The 23,481-nt window shown below is 32.8% G+C and overlaps 1 protein-coding gene and 1 long non-coding RNA gene across 2 annotated transcripts in view; one reads left to right on the top strand and one right to left on the bottom strand.

Moving 5' to 3' along the window:
• The first annotated feature begins 55 nt into the window (after window positions 1-55).
• Window positions 56-23,481, top strand: part of LOC130671371 (uncharacterized) — a 52,010-nt gene continuing 28,584 nt past the window's right edge. Inside the window, exon 1 of the mRNA XM_057475224.1 lies at window positions 56-2,245. Within this exon, the coding sequence (XP_057331207.1) occupies window positions 56-2,245 (2,190 nt within the window). The remainder of the gene's footprint in view (window positions 2,246-23,481) is intronic.
• Window positions 12,423-13,499, bottom strand: LOC130671372 (uncharacterized). The gene is made up of 3 exons (XR_008990514.1): window positions 13,251-13,499; window positions 12,688-13,162; window positions 12,423-12,605 (listed from the first exon to the last, which is right to left on the bottom strand). It is a non-coding gene; the product is annotated as an uncharacterized LOC130671372 (long non-coding RNA).

Raw genomic sequence — 23,481 nt, 5'->3', positions numbered from 1 at the left:
GAACGAGCGCCGACAACGTCGTCGTGGGGACGCCAGTGTCCCCTGTCACGTGCTCATGCGACTCGAGCATCCGCCCCGTACCACGGGACCACCACCACCCACGACCATCAAGACGAAGAGCTTACGTAAGTACGTCATCACCACTGCTAATACCAAAGTCAGCAACAACATCAACAACAGTAACAGCAACAGCAACAACCCAACCACCACAAAGTTATCCTCAAATCGTCGGTATTTACGCTCCACATTCGCAGTTAACAGAATTATACGCTCTTCGTCGTCACTATTGTTTTACTGTCAACGTCATGTTCTCCAATCGCGACGCAACGACAGTACTCAGGCTGCTGCCCGTAACCGTTTCGCCGTGTCCGAGCAGATTGCCCGTGTCTTGTATGATCGCACGGACACTCTTACTAAGGACGGTGCTAATCATAACGATGATGATGATGATGATGATTATGGTAACAATGATGATAATGATGAATATGAGGAGAAAGAGGAGGAAGGAGATGAAAGCCCACACCTCACTTATGACAATTACGATAACGAGGAGCGGGTACACCGCAGCACTGCCTTCAATGTCACATCATCATCATTATCATGCAAGACCGACGTCTACACGTGTCGTGTCTGCGGCACGAGCCATACGTTCCAGCCGAGCAATGTCGCGACCGGTTCTCGGCGTCACGACCAGGTCAAAATCACGTCCGCACTATGCCAACAGACTACTACTACTACTTGTACTACTACTACTTCTACTACTACTACTACTACTCGTACTAATAACACTAATAATAATTTTAACATTAATATTAATAATAATAGAGATAATATTAATCATGATACTATTACGGCTACGTCTTTTCCCAAAATGCTTAATAACACTGCCTTCAATTATCATCAACAAAAACATAAACATAAACAGCGACAACCCAAACCAATGGAACAACAACAACAGCAACAATTACACCAACAACAACACGAAAAGAATATTCACGATGAGGAGGATACTAACGAGAACAAGAAGACGACGCGCGTGGCTGCCCCGGACGGCAAATTTCTACGACAGAAACCGGGCGAAGCCGAAATTAATCCCGAATTACTTACGAATAAGAGTGACACGAGAGCCGATAAAAAAGTACCGCGTAAAAGACCACACTGGCCTGAGAATAACCACGTACACAACAACACTGCCTCGCTTAAAACAGGAAAGTTCAGCGGCCTCCGGAAATCATGGCGTTCCCGCAAAACGAGCACCGCAAATTGTCGCGGGTTCACTCGCGGTAGGAGCTACGGTATGCTGTTCTTTCTGTACCTGTTGGCATTGCCGTTCCTACTCGGCGATCCATTCAACACTGGGGTACTTGCCAGTGAGTCCGCTGTCCAGAATCCCATGCTCGTGGGAAACCTGACGACGCGCAACGCGTCCTTAGAGCGTGTTCGCAGGTTTGAGTCTCACCAGCAGCAGCAGCAGCAGCAGCAGCAAGATGAGCAAAAGCAAGTTGGCCAATACCAGCAGGAACAGAGGCACTCAGGTAGCTCACTGATGCAGCAGCATCCTTACAACGAATACACATGGGATGTTAACGCGATAAATCCTTGGCTTTCGGCTTGCGACCTGGCGGGTCCAGCGCCTGCCGATCTTCAGGGGACATGTGGACCACCTGAAGTGCCAAAGTACTGCCCGATGCCGTGCAAAGGCCAGGGCGATGCTAAAAAAATTTACCGTGAGGTAGTCGAACGTCTCTACGTCCCGGTGACGTTGCGTACCGGTTCCGCTAAATCAAACGGTAAATGGAAATCATTTTCACAATCATCATCAACCTCATCATCATCATTGTCTTCGTCGTCGTCGTCGTCATCGTCAAGTGGTGGTAATACAGCGGCTCCGGATCAGTGCCTTTTTTACCTCGAGGAGTCGCACAAAGATGATATCTGTCGGGATGATTTTGCGCGATCAGATTCATTAAGTTTTTTAACCCCCAGAGAAAACCGGTATTGGTTTGTAAGTGGTTTACGTTTACGTCATTGTTGTGAACACGCGGCAATAAATGCATTGGCACCTGGCAAAGGTGGACCTCTCGAGGATGTGCTTAATGGTGGACGTAAATGCGTCAATGCACTAGACAAACTTCTGAGCGTCGACGCACTTGCCGCGAGACTTCACTGCGAATTCGGCGAGGTCCTCGCTCGTTACGACTGCGCTCAGCAGTACTCGGTCATCCATAACTGCACACACTGCAAGGTAAGAAACCTTTTTTTTACCTAATTTTCAATTCCACTGATTTCGCTGACAAAATTTTTTTTTTGTCTCTGATTCCGTAAATTATGCCCTGGCTTTTTCACTTGATATATTTTAATATAGACTGGAATATTCTTGTGCTTTGTGTCATTTGTTAGTAGAACTCTGGTGGTTTTATTATAATTTTTTGCTCTTATGCACCTGTAACACATAACTTTGCTAAAAAGTCTGTGTATATATTTGGCGAAGTAAATTTAATACTTAAAAAAAATAAAAAATATAAAACCAGTAAAAAATATAAAACTCTATATAAAGTATGAAAGTTTTTTACGCTAAGAAAGGAACGAAGAGTAATAACTAACCAACACAATTCACCACTACCCAACGTAGCTATAAAGTTACCATTTATAATGTTACGCTATATATATTTATAAGTATATACATATATATTTATATGTTTATATAGACAGACAGCTATAAAACCCGGTGGACTTGAGCGTAAACAATAAACGAGATTGGTAATTTTTCCTTACGTCTCGCTGTCAATTTTCGTTTATTCAGCAGCGGAACAAAAAAATTTAACATCACTTTCCAATTCTCGGATAATAACTGAAATTAATGTCACCACTATTACCGCGTACCCTTTTCCCAACTTGTAGTTTAACCGCGAAATTAAATCTAAAGTTCAAAAGTACGTCATAGTCAGTGCTCGGGTAAATTACTTTATACTGAGGCAGACGGTTTTATGTATGGATACTTTTTTTATCTTTGTGTCATCATTAAAAGTCATGACGTCATTGGCCCTTTTACTGCTCAACCTTTGACTCTTAGCTTTTCCTCCAGACATTGCAGTTGCAGTCTGGTTTAAAAATTAACGCCCCTTTACTCGTGACGTAACATGTGACTCGTGTCTCATTGATTTACTCAAGTAATTTTATTTTTTTACTGTCTAGGAGAATGTGGGGAAAAATGAGGCGTGGAATTTTTTTTTTTTTTTTCACTAAATGTTTGCCTAGTCTGGAAAAAATAGGGGCCGAGTTGTCACTCCAAAGTCCGAGCATTTCGAAATTTTGACCAAAAATTTTTTTTTCGGGTTTATTATTAAAATTTAATTAATTATCGGCAAAAAAAAACTGACTTGGGGTAAAATGAATTGACAAAAAATTTTTTTTTCATTTATGTTTTTGGTAAATTTTGAAAGTCTAAATTTTATGTCAACTATGACTTGAATCTTGATCTTTTTTTTTTTAGGGGCGATTTGAAAATAATTTTATCCAGTTTTTTTTACAAATGAAAGCTCTTATAAAATACACATCAGGACTCGATGCCCTATTCTATAATCTAATGATCTTCGGTTTAATATGTACCCGAAGATCGGAACGTTTTTCGCGAAACGAAAATACAAAAACAAAATAAAAAGTAAAAAATCTACTAGATCTAGATTTTTGAAATATTTCGCAGTTGTTAGTATGTCAGCCGGAAATTGCAGACCACCCCTAACTACCCCTTGAGCGGTCAAATTACATAAATTTTTTTCATAGTCGTTACGCGAAAAAATTTCCGATCTTCAGGTACACAGTTTAATTGAAAATTTCTACTCGGTTAGAAAAAAGTACTCCCTTCCCCCTTAACAGAACTAAAAATTTTTAGTAATTTAAAAATTCAAAAATTGCCGCCTTACTCGGATTTAAAAAATCTTTTCAGCTTAAAAATGGCGTCTCATTTTGCCCGTCTCTCCCTTAGTTTTTATGTATTCATATCCGGTTTTTCATAAATAATTCATAGCACACAGTTAACCTCCGGTTACTTTTTTATAATAATTATAATTATTATAATTTAGCGGCATAATATTGTAATAATTATGCACGGCCATTTGCACTTCGGATAACGTTTAATGAGTTTGCATATACGAGGTTAAACTTTCGATAAAGTGTAATGGTGATATATATTTATAGTGCATATAAGTATGAGTAGAAGTAGTAGTAGAGGAAAAGCTTTGTCGTTTTTGGTCATATATATAAATATATCGTTACTTGTAACACTTAACTTTTAAAGTCTTTATTTTGATCCTGTATAAATTCGTTGGACTATTACTCATCATAGTTAGATGTAAGTTGTCTAGTTGTAAGCTGTAAGTAGCAAAGTAGTGAGATCGTGCCTAAAAGACGTTGATCGCTGTACTTTCTTGGTTGTTCCGTTAATCGGTCGTCATTTGTCGCTTGCCGTTGATCGTTCGACGTTCATTTCCCAGAGGGTTTGGCTGTAGCTTAGGACTGAGTAAAGTCAAGTGGAGAAGTTAGGGCCAGAAATGATCCAGAGTTGAAGAGAGTTCAGAGAGAGAGAAAGAGAGTGATGGAAGTTGAAGTTGGATGAGCCATCAAGCTCTAGTATGGAGTATGTACTGTAGTTAGATTAATGGCCGCCTCTTTTTTGTTGTTGGAAGCCAAGATTGGAAAAATACTCAAATGGTTGATAGTACTGCGTTTTTATAAAGGCTGTAATTAAAAAACCTAGTGGGTTATTTTGTTTTATCAACTGGAGATTTAATGGCGATGGTGGATTTTTATTTGTTGGATTTAATAGTTTTGTTTGTCGATTATTTGGATTTTTTTTTTAAGTTTTTAATTGATCTGGTGGAAAAAAAATTTTGAACAGAGGCGGGAAAATTTTTTTGATATTTTTAAATTTTATTGAAATTTTTTCTATTAAAAAATTGAATTAATAAAATTCCGATGAAGTAAGAAAATTTTTTTGTAAATAATTTGGGAGAAAAAATGATAAAATTTTTTTAATTAAAAAAAATTTCATTAGAATTAAAATTTTTGTCAGGTGCCCATTTTGCCTCAGGTTATTTGAAATAAAATATAATATTTTTAAATGTGTGACTGAAAAAATAAATTTATGATTCTTAAGAAGTAATTTTTTTATATATTTTGAATTTTTTAATGGGTAATTAAGAAAAAGGTCTGGCTCAGTGTTAATAACTTTGAAAAATATGATATAAAAATTGTATATAAAACATATCTTTAGTAATAGAGATGTTTTAAAAAATAATTACTAATTTAAACAAAAAACTTATTTTTCGAAGCAAGAAAAAAAATTTTAATCTAAATGTAAATTAAATAATAATTAAAAAAAAAAAACTTAATTATTCGAGATTTAAAATATTCTATTAACTTGATTCTTTATTTATCAATAATTAATATAAAAAATTGATTAAATCGAATAACAAAGAAATGAAGATGAGCTAAAATAGTCTGTAGGATATAAAAAAAGTCGACAATATAATTTCAAACTGACCCTGTATATCAAATTGATTTTTCCATAAAAACCAGACACCTCGGGTCTATTATCATTAAAGCGACGTCGTTGTCCTTGTCTGCGCCGTCGTCGTAGCCGTCATGGCAGCCTGGTGGAAACGAGCCGTCTCTTGTTTCACCACAAGTTTAAGTCGTAAAAGAACACAAGAAATAGCCGAGAAAAAATAACCGTAGAAGGAAAAAAGTTTGTAGCAAGTAAAGTAAAGAGATAAAAAAGTAAAAAAAAAAAAAACTAGACGTGGGTAGGGAGGGAAGGGCGGACTGAATGTATACCGTAGATCCGATGTATATTGTTTAAGCGAAATCCTTTCCCGCGGGTGTCACCTAGAGAAACAGCAACGGCGTTAAAGCCAGGCAACAAACTCTAGCCAGTAAGTCATACCCCAGGGAAAATGGATCACAACTTACACAATGGCTGCAGCGACGATGCATACCAATACGTAAATATTTACATGTATATATGTATATATATACATATATATGTGTAGGTGGACTCAGGCACGCGCCTGGGCCGCTCGCAGTGCCAGGATAGGAGCTGGGGCACAACTTGTGGGTGGGTTGACGTAGTAATTGAGAGACGCGTTCATTCGTTGTAACCCCCAGGCTGTTTACACTGTTCGTGCAAAATTTATACGGTATTAAAGGTGCACCTGATCGTGTTACGATCTAACGTCTACTCCAACCTATAGCGTTGACGTTTATACTGTTCTTATGAAAGATCCAATAGCATACATATTTATAGCCGTTTTATCATAACAGTAATTTTTCTATTAATTAAATTGTTTTTTCATTATCACGTCTATAAAGTAGTTATTTTTATCTAAAGATCGGGGTATGACAAAAAAAACCCGTAAAATTTCCAGAATTTTTTATTAATGTACCCCGATGTCTATTAAGGGGGATAGCCACTGTGAGGATCGAAAAAATAGGTGATTTTCGGGAATTTTTTTGACTGGAATAATAAAGGAATTTGGGGATCGGGTTTTTTTTGTTTTCTAAAGTATACATTGAAGATAATTCTCATAAATTTTCATTAAAAAATATCATGTTGTTACAAAGTTATAAGCATTTTTGTGGAGCAACAAAAAAATTTCCCCCACCACGGTGTCATCTCTAACTCAAAAACGGATTATCAGAAACAAAAAAAACAAACGGCGTTGTAATCTGTATGCATGTGGTTATCGTTGCACATAGGGGATTTTGAAAATTTTGATTTGAAAAAAAATGGCGACATATTAAAAATTTTTTCGTTATTTTTTCTCATTTTTTTGGATTCAAACAGCCCTAAAAAATCTTAAAAATCAAAATTTTCAAAATACCCTACGTGCAACTTTAGCTACTGAATAGACGAATACGGCAAAAAAAAAGTTGCGAATCGGTTGATATTTATGCAAATTACAGATGCCACCAGTTCAAAAAAAGTAGTTTCGAGAAAAACGCGTTTAAAGTTTTTAGTCGATGCAGCGGTCAGTTGACGCGCTGTCACAAAAATGACTATAACTTGAAAAATATTCGGAATTTTCATATAAAACTTTAGATACATATTTTTGAACATATATACTTTAATTTAATAGAAAAAAAAAAAATTTTTTTTTTGAAATTTCACAGTGGCTATCCCCTTAAGTGAACATTAATCAGCTACTTGATGTCATAAATTTATAAAAAATTTTGCTTTTATGTAATTAATTAAATTTTTTTCACTGAAAATTGAAATAATTTTTTTTTTCGGAAAAAAAAATACTTGAGTGGGATTCGAACCAGGATCTTTGTATTTGATACCATGAGATGAACTTAAAATAGTAATTATTTGAATTTACCGTTTTATATTTAATAATAATGAATGTAATTCAATAATTCATACAAGAACCAGCACTAGATGGTATGGAAACATGATACTTATAATTGATGAAATATAATTATCGTATTTAATAATAATGATGCAAGTAGGAGTAGGTAACGTTAATAATCGGCATTAATTATCTTTCGGACATTGACCGACCGTGGCGGAAGACTTCACCCTCTCTCTCTCTGTTTCTCACCCTCTCTGTGGAGCGATCAGTAGTATTAGTATAGTTACAAGACTATAACAGAAGCTCATCCCTTGAGGGTGTTCGCTGGCGTCTAAGATGAGGCAATATCTCGAGATTCATGCTATCTAGTCTACTCCAAGACGACTAGGACGGATGGATGAAATTATTCGCGGTAAGATGATCTCAATTAAGTACGGCGCGGTCTAATCTGATGGGCGATACGTTCGTTTAATCTGATTGCTACTTCGCTGGTACTCTCTCTTGCTTGCTGATATATACACCACGTGCTACACAGTATCTTCGCTATTATAGTTTGGCAACCCAGACATCCGGAAGTTATCATTGTTATTATTATTATCAAACAAAATAATAATCTTTCATAATTTCGATTGAAAAAAAAATTTCCGGAGCTAAATGAACGAATTTTTCGAAGATTTTCTATTTTCCCTTAATGATCTGGGTCTAGTATATGGAGAGAAAATTATGGTAACTGTTCCTAGAACATAGGAAATATTAACCCATAAGGTTATGGTAAAAATTACATGGAATTATGGGATTTACGCCCATAATTTCTGGGAAAGTTTCCATTACCACACAGAAAGAAATTTTCTTTAAAAATTACCGTTAAATTCACTGTAATCGTGGGACGAATGGCACGACCTAAACATTTGTCGGTAAGTGAGATAATTTTTAACTTTTTTCAACAAATTTTACCGTAGTCTGCTGTAAATTTTATCCGGTTTTCGGTAAATTTTATGTCTACCGCAAAATAAATAAATTTTTTCGTAATTTTTATTTCAAAAATGGTAACAATTAAAAGCGCTGCATTATGTTCCACGATTACAGTGAATTTAACGGTAATTTTTAAAGAAAAAGTCCTTCCGTGCATGGGAAAAATTCCTATGGTTATGGTAAAAGTTCTTACATCATATGGTAATTGACTTCTATGGTGATTACCATACTCATGGGAATAGTTCCCATAGTCACATAGGAATAAATCCTATATCCACATTGGAACGGTTCCTATGTGCGTATGGGAATAAACCCTATCATGGAAACCGTTCTCATAATAAATATGACATATCACCGCAATGGCATAGAAATTATTACCATAATTTTACAGAAACTATTCCGATACAAACAGTAATGAAACCCATACAGATAGTAACGGTTACCATTGATATAATAATTGATATTGTATGCTATCGTAAATTTCTCGCCGTGTGAGACAATGATAAATTCAAAATGAAACAATAAAATTTTTATTCAAATGTATGTAAGCTGCAAGGGATTTTGAAGATAATCCATCGGATTAATAATAGTTTAAACTAGGATAGAAACTCCCTGACAAATGTATCCGCTGAATCGGCAATGTCGGCGTCTCGGTGGTTTCACTTTGCGGTTTGTGGAGTTTGGTAAACCTTACTTGGATCACGAGATCTCAATGTAGAAAATTATCAGCATTGTGAGGGATAATTAATTTATGCATGTAGTATTAATCCGCTTCAGTAAGTCCGTATGTTCAATGATATATACAGAAATTAATGATTTCTTGCCCCGAGAAAATTTTTGCTTTCTATTTACAATGAAAAAAATTTCTTAGGGGAAGTAAAAATTTTCTTGGGGTGGCTGGAATTTTTTTGTGCCGAGAAATTTTTTTGTATATAAATAGAATCAGATAAATTTATTGTAAGGAATAAAATATTTAAGAAGCAATAGGCTCGCCCTTATGATTTTGTAAATACAATATAATATATATATATGTATATATATTTATAAAATATTGAATCTCCAAGGGATCGATTGCTCTCGGCTCTCGCTCAGTTTACAGCAAACGATTCGGGGAATTCTCAAAGGGACAACTGGTAGCTTGTGAAAATAATCGAAGCGTGACGTGTCCCTGGACGATCTATCCTCTGGAAGCTTGTTTTGACGTTCTTTGGATGGACGACAAAGTTTTACTTTTTTTTTTCTTATACTTTTTTACGTACGCTTTCCTCTTTTCCTACGATCTTTTTTTCCGCCTCGTCCTGACGTTATTGGATCCTACAAGACTGAAGAGTTTCAATATTTCACAACTAACACACGTACATAAATCCAGTGAGATGGTTGAAAAGACAAATGTCTTTAGACAAAGAAATTTAGGGTAAAAGAACGAAATCCTTGTTGAGTTTAAGATAAATATATAAAGAAAACAAGTTGTTAATTTTTTTTACTCTCCCAGACTTGCTATTGACTAGAGAATACTCCTTGATTTATATATATATAAATATATTTTTTTTTATTTTCTATTTGAAAAATGGATAGAATACAAATACAAACTTCATATATATTTTTTTTTATTTATAAGTCAATTGAGATGTAATATATGTTTTAAATGTTTGTGTATACAAATAAAATTTATTTGGATTTTTACCGCGAAATTTAAAAAAAATCTAGTCAGCTGGGGATTTATTTTTTGTGCTGGTACACAAAAATTTAATCTCGATAATTACTTCAACTAATTATATATTTTACTCAAATAAATATTCTGTTGTATAAAAAAATTGAACTTATTTTTCAAAATTAAAAAATTTGATTTTTTTTGGCGACTGAATTTTATTTTAGCTGTCAATTAATAAATTCACTAAGTTTCAATGATTTTTCCGGAGCGCAGTAAATTTCATACATAAATAATATATGAGAAAACAAAGTATGAGTTTTAAAAAAAAATCGGAAGCGTGATAACTTAAAAATACATTTTGTTTATAGTTAAAAAGCTATTAAACTTTGGAATAACCAAGTTTATAAGAATAAAATAATTTTTTATCAGTTCTCCACTAAGACAAAAAAAAAAAAAAATAAAACTTGAAAAACATATTTCATACACTGAAAAATAAGTTTTGCCAAACTATATAATTACTTTATCCTCCATTTATTTTTTACATAAAAATTACATTCAATTTTTTTTTGCATGCATATAAATTTACCCGTTTATCAAATTTTTATAATTTGCTCATTAAATTTTCGTACACAATAAAATCGACGGGTAATTTCCCTAAAATTTTTCAGTCTACTCAAAAAAATTGATTCAAATATTAATTTTTTTTGCTGAATTTCGCTCTAAATTTTGTTTCACAAAACATCAGACTTACAACTATTTACATACATATATGTATATATTTAACGTATATATACAAATATGTCTTGTGACTAAGTGGCAGATTGCATAGAAGGACAAAACAGTTTACACTCCCCCAAATGTCCTGTCCTGTAGAGCAGCAGTTTCAGGCTGTCGGTTGCAGACTTGAATTTCACCCCTCGCTACTTGAGCTCCACATCAATACACACATATTTACATTTATACATATACATATACATATACATATATATATATATCACAGTAGATAAGCTACTCGAACATGTATGTGAACATCGTTACTACGCATCGAAACCAACCGACATGAGGATAAGTGTGAAGCGTGTGTGCGACTCTGTGCACTATATATCCATACACACTAACATTTGCTCGGCTGTGCCATTTCTCACCAGCAGTCACATATGCCAACTGACACTGCGTCCTTCCTACCGACCTTGTTTCGTCTCTTTCATCATACTTGACGTTTAAATATTTTAAAAAACCCTTAACTCCATCACATTTCATCCCTTTTAATTGTTAATTATTTCTATACCATATATATAATTTTGTTGCTTTGATTCCTTCTGCTCTTCCTCTACTGCTCGATCTATACGAACCCATAGATTATCATTGTCACCAACGTTTGTGTTTTATAAAAAGACCCGCTAATGTTGAATTATACTCTCGATGACAACGAGCCAGAGTCTTAAAATTAATAACACTAAATGTCAAATCCACTTTTCATCATTTTATTTAATTGATAAACTTTTTTCATTATACCTTCGGACACTAAGTCGATAAATCATTTGTCATGCTTGTTATCGAAGAAAAAAATTAATAAAAATACTAACAAATTTTCTTCGATAAACTTGTGGAAAAAAATTTTTATCTCAACGAAAGCTTAAGAAAAAAAAGTAAAAAAAAGCCTAATGACAAATTATTGTTGATGGTGACATTTTCACCTGAATATATATCTATATATATATATTACGTGTCATTGTCGAAGAAAGCTATCATCTCATTCTATTTCGTTACTCTTGAACCCAACTCCTGCAAGTGCGCGGACCTTTTTTCCCACTTCTTTGCTGTAGACTTGTACTATATACTGCTCCTTCTCACTCCTCATTCTCTTCTGGTTCTTAAACTTTTTCTTATACCTGAAGAGCTCGTTCTTGAATCGATCGTCTTTCAATACCCCCATCTATACCCAACACGCGAACCGTAAGGCCGAGTGCCGAGTGCTAAAAGGGAAACGCCTTAATTTTAGTATCATTTACGCTAGGAATTTTTTTTTAAACCACTGTCTTTATAGACATCCCCTATTTTTAATCTTTTTTCTCTACACATTATCTATATAGAATATTAATGTATGAGAAATTTTTTAGTATTCGAAAGAAGGGATCGATTGTAATGACAAAATTCATCACTCATTTACTTCTGTATTTTTTTTCGATTTTAAAAATTAATGGGGTTAGTTTGTGATGTTCGTAAGCTGTAATTATATAAAATAATTAATTAGTTTAATAATTTTAATTGACTAAAGAGGAGTGTCACAATTGACTACGCGCGGCGGAATTGTAACAGCGTTGGGTCAATTGTAGCACTAGAGTATTTGGAAGTATAATAAATTTAAAAAATTATATAATGGATTGAAATAACTTGAGATATATTTTATCGAGTTTAATTAATTAAATAACAAGAATCCAGGAGGGAAAGGAGTAGTTTTAAATAAACAATTGGGTTTTTATTGCAAGACTGTAAATCGAGGGATAACATCTGTAAAGGATTAGGGTGCGTGCGCATTTAGTTCCGCCGCATGCGATCCCACTGTTTCAATCGACCCCGATCGTGTTGCTACAATTGCCCGCTGCTTATGTTGTTACTAATTAATGCACCTGAAAAATTTAATCAATTAATATTATAAACCGGTAAATATTATTATCGACAAATTTATCATCATATTGAAGCAACAGTCACCTCGCAATATTTAAAACTGCAATATTATTTTAAATTATAACAGGAAAATAAATTTCCCGTCACTGTAGATTTTGAAATATCAAGTGATAAATTAAATCATTAAGTTTAAATACCCGGCGATTTGAAGAATTACAATCTGACGTGAAGTATAATAAAGAATGAATTTATTTGCTTTGTGATATAATATTTGAACATGAGCGGTGGTGGTACAGTTGGCCCAGTTGAAATAGCCCTCTAGATAAATATATGACTGTATAAATAAAATGTAGAGTGGTGTTATCTAGTAGACCCGATTATTCGGCTCTTGATGCTTCTCGAGGCGGGTTAACGCAAAAGTTTCGGTTGCTAACGTCGAGCCCCACCCAAACCAAGCGAGAAAGAGAACTCGAGAGACGCATCCCTGATTTATGAGCCGGCGCCCTAGGGACAAAGATTGGTACTCACTTCCTTGGCGAAGAATGAATGTTGAAGAAGGCTGAACAAAAATGAAATAAAATAAAAAAAAGTTGGGAAAGAAGAAGACATTAAACAACAAGGATCACAACCTGAGAGAGCTTACTTACAGCTTCTTCCATCATCTTCCTTGGGGACATTCTCTGCTTATCAGTCACGTCCAGAGTTTTCAGTGGCTTTCACTTTTACACTTTTATAACCTCGTGTAATAACTCCCGACAAATGTTTAACTGTCCTCATACTTCATTTATTTTATATATATATACATATATATTTATGTCGCAATAACAAACATCATAACTCTGTCCGACTTCTAATGGCCTTATCTACTCCCACGCATAACTGTTTCTTAAATACATTTTAACTACGGGGCCATTCGTTTCCATAAAATCAACTGAATAAATATTTAAAAAGGCAACAAAAAAATTTCAGTGTAGAGGAAAATAAAATGCTATTCTTGAGCTCTTCTCACCTTCTAGACTATAAAAAATTTGTGGAGTGGACGGAAATTGATATAAAATCCAGATCACGCCGAAATCACTCCGCTGAAAAAAACTCCATATGCAGAGTAATTTTTAAACTCCGGAACTACAAGTGATAGAGTGAATTTGGATTGGATAGAATCCATGTTTACTCCGAATCCACTCCCGATTTTTTACTCAACTCCTGTAGCATTTTTAGTTCGAGTTGTACCTCGTAATTGTTATTTTTTTCCATGTAATTGCAACTAATCTAATAATTATCTTCCTGGTAATCATTAATTTAATTTATTTAAATTTCTCGTCTGACTATAGACGACTTTATCTACTTGCTCACGATTTCCTAGTGCACTAGCACTAATTGGTTATAAATATTTTTATCCAAAGAAAATTTTATTTAAATATTGGAATTTAATTTTGACAATATGACTGCCTGTTAATAAGTTTTACTACTTATTAATTAAGTTCATTATCTTTGATGATTTGTTTATCGAAAACTATAAAAAACAAATGGAGAAAAAGTTATAATGAATGTCTGAAGAAAAAAAGGTAATTTTAGTCACGGAAATAATAAATAATTGATTTAAAAGTTTATTAAATTCTTTGATGGAATTATTTGTGGTGTTTACCTTCAGCAATTACTAAAATAATAATAATTAAGAGGTAATGTTATTTGACTTTGTAAATTTAAGTTTTAAAATAAATTTATTTAAATTAAAATATTTACATATTTTTTATATCTTCTTAATCGCGTTATATTATTTTTATGTAAAATATAAATTATACATTCATTTCTTTATTTATATTTTTTTAAGAATTAGCTTCTGTTAAATTTTTTTAAATAATTACCAGTGATTAAATTATTATTATTTTTAAAAAATATAATCTCGGTGAAAATCAAATTTTTTCTGAATTTGAAAATTTTTAAATTCTCAAGTAATTTCAGTAAAATTATAAAAAAAACGCAAATCAAATTTTAAAAAATTTTTTTCAAACTTCCAAGATCGAAGTCAAGACAAAATTAAAATTTTTTTTTTTTAACTACAAAATTTAAAAAAAAAATGATAAAAATATTTTGACCATAAAATTTTATTTTATATCAGATATAATTTTGATATAAAAATTTTTCTATCAAAATTTAGATCCTGATTGACAATTTTTTTTTTTTTTTTCAAATTTCCAAGATCAAAGTAAAGATTCACAATTTTTCATTTCAATTTTTATTTGAAGAAATTTATAAAAATCTATTGATCATAAAATTTAATTTTATATCAGATATAATTTTAATAAAAAGATTTGTCTATAAAAATTTAGATCACGACAAAAATTTTTTTTTTTTTTAAATTTCAAAGATCAAAGTCAAGATTCAAAATTTTTCATTTCAATTTTTATTTGAAGAAATTTATAAAAATCTATTGATCATAAGATTGAATTTTATACCCAATATATAATTTTAGCAGACAAATCTTCCCATAAAAATAGAGATCCCGACTTTGAAAAAAGTCTTTTATTTCTTTGCCAATGAAATGATGGTTAAATATTTGAGAGGATATTAAACGTTGAGAAAATAAAAAGAGATGAGCAGCTTATAAATGTTCCATTGCGGACCCTGACACAAAGATATTAAAACTTCGGACGGTCCGATGATATGTTTAATCAGACACTGTGTAACTAAAGTTAACGAGCGATCCAAACAAGTAGTCCTCGATTAGCGTTCCTGGGCACGTACTCGTACCAGCGAGACCAGTAGAGTTTTCCCCATGGGAATTCCGGAAAACACTTGCGACAACAGTCAAAAGCGATTCCATTATCGTAATTACGTCGATAATTGTCCTCGTCGCCGGTCGAAAGTCAAACAACTCCGCGAATTTATGTATCCGCGATGATTTTGTTTTATAAACACAAGTTTTTTATTTACCACAAAACATATAACGAGTATTTAATTAGGTAGGATTTTATTTGAACTTTAAGTGGGCGAATCGAGGCTTTGGTGAAGACAAATGTGATTATTCTTGCGATACAAATTATAATTGACGGTGCAATTCGTGCGGTACCGGATTGACGAATCGTTCACTAATGGCATATTAATTGCATCAACATCCAGACGAATGGTTCGTTTATTCACGTGAAATCCATTTCCCCCCATGCTGAATCTACATATGTGAATTTGATACATATATATAGTTTGAATTCCACATGTGTATATATTTAGTGGGTGGATTTCTCAGTCTAATTATAGTCAATTGAAAATTACACATATCTGATTGATAATACTAATTTCGATGAAAAGTTTTACCCATTAAATTTAACGTCACATCATTCATAATTCAATGATAATTATAAAATAGTTTATTTGAATTTTTGAAATATTTGTAATGAATAAACAGAGTCAAGTATGACAAAATTCCAATAACGTGAGTTGTTATTAAATATAAACAGGTTGTAATAAATAATGTGAATAACATTTATAGTCTCGTCTATTTAAAGTTAACATTCTTTAAATTTTTACCCGAGGGAGCTGAAGGGGCGAAGGAAAATTAAAGTCAGGAAGAACGATAAATTGCCTTAGGGCAAGTTCACGATGTGGATTTAAGTGGAGGCCAGAAGCGTCGGCTTGTCTTAAAGAGTAAAAGAGTAGTTTTATATATGTATATATATATATATGTGAGATATGAGATGAGTAGTGAAAGATGTAGTATAATATAAAAAGAGGATAGAGAGATATAGCAGGAGTTTGAGTGGTCAAGTAATGCAGAGAGAATACTAAGACCTGAGACGTGGTCGGTAGAGCTCAGTTAAGTTTTTGAGAAGGGAGAAAATTTGGGGTGGGGGGAAGAACGCTTAGCAGTGGGATGAGTGGATTAGGTGGTGGGGAATTACGTTTAAAGAGTGGGGCTCGGGAGGCTGGAAGGGGAATGGGCTCGGGGTCTGCGGGTGCTCGGGCGGCAGATACGTTCGAGCAGTAGTTCAGTGAACAACGACTATAACACGGATCAATATCCAGTGAAGGTAGACGCTGAGACTCGCTCGCGATGAGAAAATTTTTCACCACATTCTCTTCTTGGGGTTCATATACTCGCAGTATATCTGCACTAATACTCAGACACTTTTTTAGCCTCGTGCCTTCTCTTCATCTTGTTCTTGTCGCCATTTTTTGTATATATATATATATACATGTATGTATGGATATATAAATGCTCTATCTTTCTGCACAAGCTGCAATTGCTTCCTTGTTACCTTTTGTCATGAGTTTTCATCATCGCAGACACTATCGGTTTTTTTTTTCTCAAACTCCTGCTGAGCTGAATCACGGAAATCCACGTGCTTGTTCTGAGTAATACTAGATAGTTACCCGAGCTATCTAACGGAAGCCCATTACTCTTTTTCTTCATCATACTTTTTTATTATTTTTTTATGCCGAGTCGTAACAAAATATACAGATACGTTTATACAGATTTATAGCTTCTGACTATATTTGAATGTCAAAAGTACTTTTTCCTCTACTCCGTGCCTCCGGATTTAAATGAAAAAACGTCGGTTAAATTTTAAAATAAATTTGAAATTATGAATATAAATTAGAGACAAAGGATAAATAATTGCTGGCAATTTAAAATTAATTAATACTTGACACCTAGGGTTAAACGTAAAAGTTTTATGTTAAACCAACAGTTGTGAGTTAAGGTGAAAAGTACAATAGCCCTGAGGGTATAAACATGGGAAATACGATACGAGTAATCGAGTAATGGGAGTAGAAACGATGGAAATGTTATGGAATGGAAGGGAGAGACGTAGGATATGAGTGGGTGCACTCGTCGGTATAAGTGAGAGCAAATGCAACTGTATGCATATATATGTTATGTACATAGTTATATATGTGAGAGTGAATTGAATATGAGAGGTTAGACAGAGAAACATTGTTAACTTTGAGGAAACTGTTAGTTTCAAGTACAAGCAAGCTTCATCATCTCTATATAATACTGACAAGCATTCGAGCTCAACTGCTAGTGCTCACTTGTTTCAACTGTAGCTCCTGCAGCAGCTCTGTGCTCTATCGTCACTTTAAACCCACCGGCATTCACCAGCCCCCTTTCCTTTTACACCCGGACTCTATCATCTCACTGACGTCTCTATTGTCGTCGCCAGTGAATGCCGAGTCAGACGGAAGTGCTCAAATGACCCCACAGTAAACATAATTGCTCACGGACGTCATATAAAAATCATTAGCTAATAAACTATCGACTTTTTTCCTCAACTCCCATTGGGTGGTAACTTTCTTTCTCGACTTTTTACAAAAAATGAAAAATACTTGAGATGGAGCTCGAAGTTGGTGTGGAAAAAATTTCAAAATTTGCTTTGAGTAAATAAAATTTTTTTTTTTTAATTTTCTTGCTCTTGTTATTTTATCGGCTGGTACTTTGTAAGTTTTGTTTAATTTTATTACTCCGGTATCCTGTATTATGTTTTATTAAATATTAGGTTTTTGGAAAATTTTGCTGGTGAATTTGTATGACGATCGCGGATATTCGGGAGAACTAATGAGAGTTTTATTATAATAAGGGCAACAACAACTTCTTAAAACTTTTCACCAATTTATGGTAGAAAATTTTTGTTTTTATAACTTTTTTTACTTTTATATACTTTACATGGTAAATTTTGATTACATTAAATACAGACGGGGTAAGAAAAGTCTATGAACAAAATGAACTATTGAAAAAACTTAAAACTTCACTCGAGCCATTTGAATAATTTTTTATCCTGCCCTAAAATAATTCAATAGTATTTAATTATTAAATATGTGTCTTAATTTTAGAGTAGTCTGCTTGAAAAAAATTAAATGAAAAAAATTTCTGTCATGATTTAAATACAAAACGTCAGTAGAATGTCCAGGGGAGCTTGTAAAGATTTTTTCTAACCTAAAAATATTTAACGATCGACAATTAATGAAGATAATTAAATTGTCCTACAAACTGAATGTTAAATATTAATTTCCCTTGCAGATTTCGATTATAAATAATACTTAATTAAGGTCATTTCAAAATTTTATAAATGTCAGATCTATTAAAAATCCATCGTGATATTATCACTCTGCTGAATTAACGTCATTTTAAAAATAACGCAAACCATAAATATAAATCGCCGTGTAAAAAAAATTCGTCTAGAAAATTTTCCAAAAATCTTCACAGTAACGAACTTCCAAATTTTTGACAGTTCTGAATTTTTTCATCAGTTTTGTAAATTCAAAAAAATTAAAGCGTGAAAGAAATTTTCAAATGAGTAATTTTTCAATAAAAATAAATCTGTTTTTAAATTTTTCTGGTTTCACGGAAAAAAATGATTGACAATAATTGTAGTTCAACTTGTAATTATTTATGTTATGTTCAATAACTAATGTCGTTTCAATCAGTAAAATTATGATTTTAATGTTTAAACTGCTATAATTAACAGTTAATCGTTGAAATATACTGCTTGACTATTTAAAATTACTACACGGAAAGAAATTTTCTTTAAAAATTACCGTTAAATTCACTGTAATCGTGGGACATAATGCGGCGCTTTTATTTATTACCATTTTTTAAATAAAAATTACGAAAAAATTTATTTATTTTGAGGTTAGACTTCATAAAATTTACCGAAAGCCGAATAAAATTTACAGTAGACTACGGTAAAATTTGTTGGAAAAAAGTTATAAATTATCTCACTTACCGACAAATGATTGGGTCGTGCCATTCGTCCCACAATTACAGTGAATTTAACGGTAATTTTTAAAGAAAATTTCTTTCCGTGTACTTAAACCTTAAAAAACTACAAGACACTTGTCAAAAAAATGCATCTGTTATTAATTTCCTACGTTATACTCAGTAAGATTTACTGAGATTCGGTCTAGGCGCGCTGTTGACGAGAATCTCACTAATATTTACTAATATTTTTTTTCCGTGTTGAAAAACGTTAAGAAAAAATGTTATGGAATTACCAACTGTTCAAAAACGAGGTCGGGAGATAAATTTTTTCACTTGAACCAAAAGTTTAAATTCCTGTCCTGTTTAGAGGAAAGAAAGTCATTCTTCTTTTTTCATTACAAAAAATAGTGAAAATTTGCGCATGCGCGATTGTTCGCCTTCGGCACTAGGCAATTATACACGTGGGTTAGAATCTCTTGCTTTTCTCTCTCGGTGTGTAATGTACTATTACTTTTGAATCTTTTAAAATTTCCAAAAATGATCAACTCATTTTTTACGAATGTTTTGAAACGGAATTTTTTTACGCGGATCATTAAATAAAATGAGTATGTAATAAATAAATACAACTCCCAACTCAACTGAGCAATGAAATAATGTCCATATAAATTTATGAGACACTTATCTTTTGAATTAATATCGTTTACGTCGTGACTAAAACATCTCGTTAATCACTAAACTCCCAATTACATGATGCGGCTTCAAATGATTACACGACGTCAATTCCCGTTTGTAAGCAATCACGTTTGTGAGAAGATTCTCTCTCGCTCAACACCCTCAGCTCAATCTCTCCCTCACTCACTCATTCACTCACATACTCACTTACTCTCTCGTCTAGTCCTATCACGGGCTCTCCGTCAGCAGCTATCCTGATCGCTGATCATTGGTGATATTCTAACGCAATGGATGTCACACAAGCTGATGTCAAGGATAATACCATCGTAACATTCGCAATCACTCGTTACGTATATGCTATCAGTCATTTAATCATTCCATCTATTGCAACAATTCACGCGCTCGGTGTATATATTTTTTGATACTACAGCAATTCGTTCTACTTGATTCAACATTTGTTTTTTCAGTTTAATCGACTGCTACTTTTTTTTCGTTTCCGTTTCACTTAATTAAAAAAAAGAAAAAAAAAATATATAAAATATAAATCAAAGTCGTTATAGATTTTTTCAAAACTCACTAGATCTTTGATTATTTTTTTTATTTAATTAATTAGTGCGATGACGTAATTAATAAAACTTGAAAAAAAAAATTTATCAGAGAAATTTTTCGATATTTTCTTAATCAATAATTAACTTGATTGTCTTAAAACTTTCTTTAGAAGAAAAAATGGAAAAAAAAGTTTGAATTTTTTATTTTTTGAAAAAACGTGAATAATAGCTCGTGAGAAAAAGTGAAGACAAAAAAATGAGTAAGAAAAATAGAGAATCAACTTTCGGAGTTTCCTGTTGGAATCAAGTCGTTACGTGGCTTCGGAACTGGCCCTTTGTTCGGGTCAATACAATTTCCAGGGCAAGGTAGCGTGCAAGAAAATATAAGAGTAAAATGAGAGGATAAAAATAAAAATAAACTAAACATCTCAGTACAGCTGCTGTAATAAACTACTTTTTCTTATTCTTTTCAACGTCATTATTATTATTATTATTATTATTATTTTTATTGTTACTGTAAATGTCAGCACATGAAATTTCCTAGCACTTTCATCTGAGCTGCGCTTTTAGAAATCATCAGATTAAGTTTTCTGCATTAGGACGTGACTTTTGTTTGATAAAAATACCTACAAAAGTGTAAAATATAATATAATTTTTTATGTCGCCTGAGGACTATTGATGTAGATCCAACAGAACAACCAACTCGACAGATGGCCGGAGGAAAAAATAACAAATTTGTAGTTAGACAGCATGCGTTACCGTGTCACGTACACGATATCAATCAAAGGACCGTCTTGCTCGGTCAATTTTGTATCGTACATGTTGCTTTTTATTTTTACTCTTATCCTTATTTATTTTCTTACTCGTCTTTGCTTTCTTCACATACTGCGTCGAGACACTCGCTTCCGTTACGCTTTCTATGGCTGGATTACTTTTTCAATTTGTAGTAAAACAAAATGCTTTGTTGATTTTTTTACTGGAAAAATAAGCTCGTGTCTAATGGAATCAAGTTAACTGACGCATTTATTTGCATCAAGAATCCCGTGACATTTTTTTTTTTAAATCGAAAATTGAGGTCTTACTCTGGTTCAATCGAAATTTTTCGAGACATTGAACGCAAGAAATTGTCCCAACTTAGCCCTTTTTTTTTAACTTCGAATTATTTGAAAAGAGAAACTTGCATTTTTGAAAATAATTTATTGCGTAAATAAAATAATTAATTGGACAATTTTGAAAATTCAAAATTAGTTCACTTGACGAAAATCAAATAACAAATTTTGAAGTCATATTTCAGACAAAAAATTCATAAGAATTTCAAAGTGAACTCTGAAAATTTCCTTTAAACCTTAAATTATTTGAAAAGAGAAAATTGAATTCTTGAAAATAATTTGTTGCGTAAATTAAATAATTAATTAGACGATTTTGAAAATTCAAAATTAGTTCATTAGGTAAAAATTAAATAATACATTTTGAAGTCATATTTCAGACGAAAAAAATCATATGAATTTCCAAGTGAACTTTGAAAATTTTCTTTAAACCTCAAATTATTTGAAAAGAGAAACTTTCATTTTTGAAAATAATTTATTGCGTGAATCAAATAATTAATTGGACAATTTTGAAAATTCAAAATTAGTTCACTTGGCGAAAATCAAATAACAAATTTTGAAGTTATATTTTAGATGACAAAAATCATAAGAATTTCCAAGTGAACTTTGAAAATTTTCTTTTAACCTCAAATTATTTGCAAAGAGAAAATTTAATTTTTGAAAATAATTTGTTGCGTTAATTAAATAATTAATTGGATATTTTCCAAAATTCAAAATTAGGTCACTCGGCAAAAATTTCGTAACAAATTTTGAAGTCATATTTTAGACGAAAATAATCATAAGAATTTCCAAGTGAACTTTGAAAATCTCCTTCTAACCTCAAATTATTTGAAAAGAGAAACTTTCATTTTTGAAAATAATTTATTGCGTAAATTAAATAATTAATTGGACATTTGTCTAAATTCAAAATTAGTTCACTCGGTAAAAATTAAATAACAAATTTTGAAGTCATATTTCAGACGAAAAAAATCATAAGAATTTCAAAGTGAACTTTGAAAATTTCCTGTAACCTCAACTTCTTCAAAAATCAATTTCATTACTTATCAATCAAGTCGAAGATTTATTTATATAAATTAATTTTTCTCAATTTTCTACTTGACAAACATAAATATTTGTTTGCCTTTTATATATGTATTCAATGAGTCAATTTATCAGACACTATTATTTAATTTATCAAGATTGTCTTTCACAAACTAGTTTCACCATATTTCGACACTATCAGATGACACATCGGCCAAGATGGACAAGCTTGATACAAAATGACTCAGTCAAACCAGAATTGCGTGAAAATACGATCCATGAACGGAGACTTTTAAATAAAATGGTCTATCGACATAAAGGATGGGATGGAATAGAAGATAATATAAAAGATAGACGGGAGAATGTCAGGTATTGGCGTGTGGGCGGCGTTCGACACATGAGCAACTGAGCAACTACATGTCCCACGTATGGGTAAAATGACTCCCGGAACCGACGAGACTTTAAAGCACAAGAAACAATATCCGGGTTACAACGTCCAGTGTTCTGGTTTCCGGAGACTCAGGTCCGTGTGTAAGATGTCTGAGCGTGAATATCTATCCAACACACATGCACACTAGAGCAACCGGGAAACCAGCCAACGTCTATAAGACGTGTTACATTTTTTTATTATTATTTTTTTCGCCTTTTCTCTCGTTTTCTTTCCGTCTTTCCCAGGAGACTTTGACACTAACGCATTTCCAGTGGTCCACCAGAGGGTTGGACACAGCTCGAGAGGTCGTTACTCGGAGTACCGCCAAGTCCTCTCATCTGTCATTTCCGCCAATAGATAGCAAACCACAAGACTGATTTACTTTTTTTCCTCATTTTATTTTTCATC

The sequence above is a fragment of the Microplitis mediator genome, chromosome 7 (genome assembly GCF_029852145.1).
Source record: "Microplitis mediator isolate UGA2020A chromosome 7, iyMicMedi2.1, whole genome shotgun sequence".
NCBI classification, from domain to species: domain Eukaryota; kingdom Metazoa; phylum Arthropoda; class Insecta; order Hymenoptera; family Braconidae; genus Microplitis; species Microplitis mediator.
Note: the sequence above shows the minus strand (reverse complement) of the source record. Positions and strands in the feature narration are given on the sequence as shown.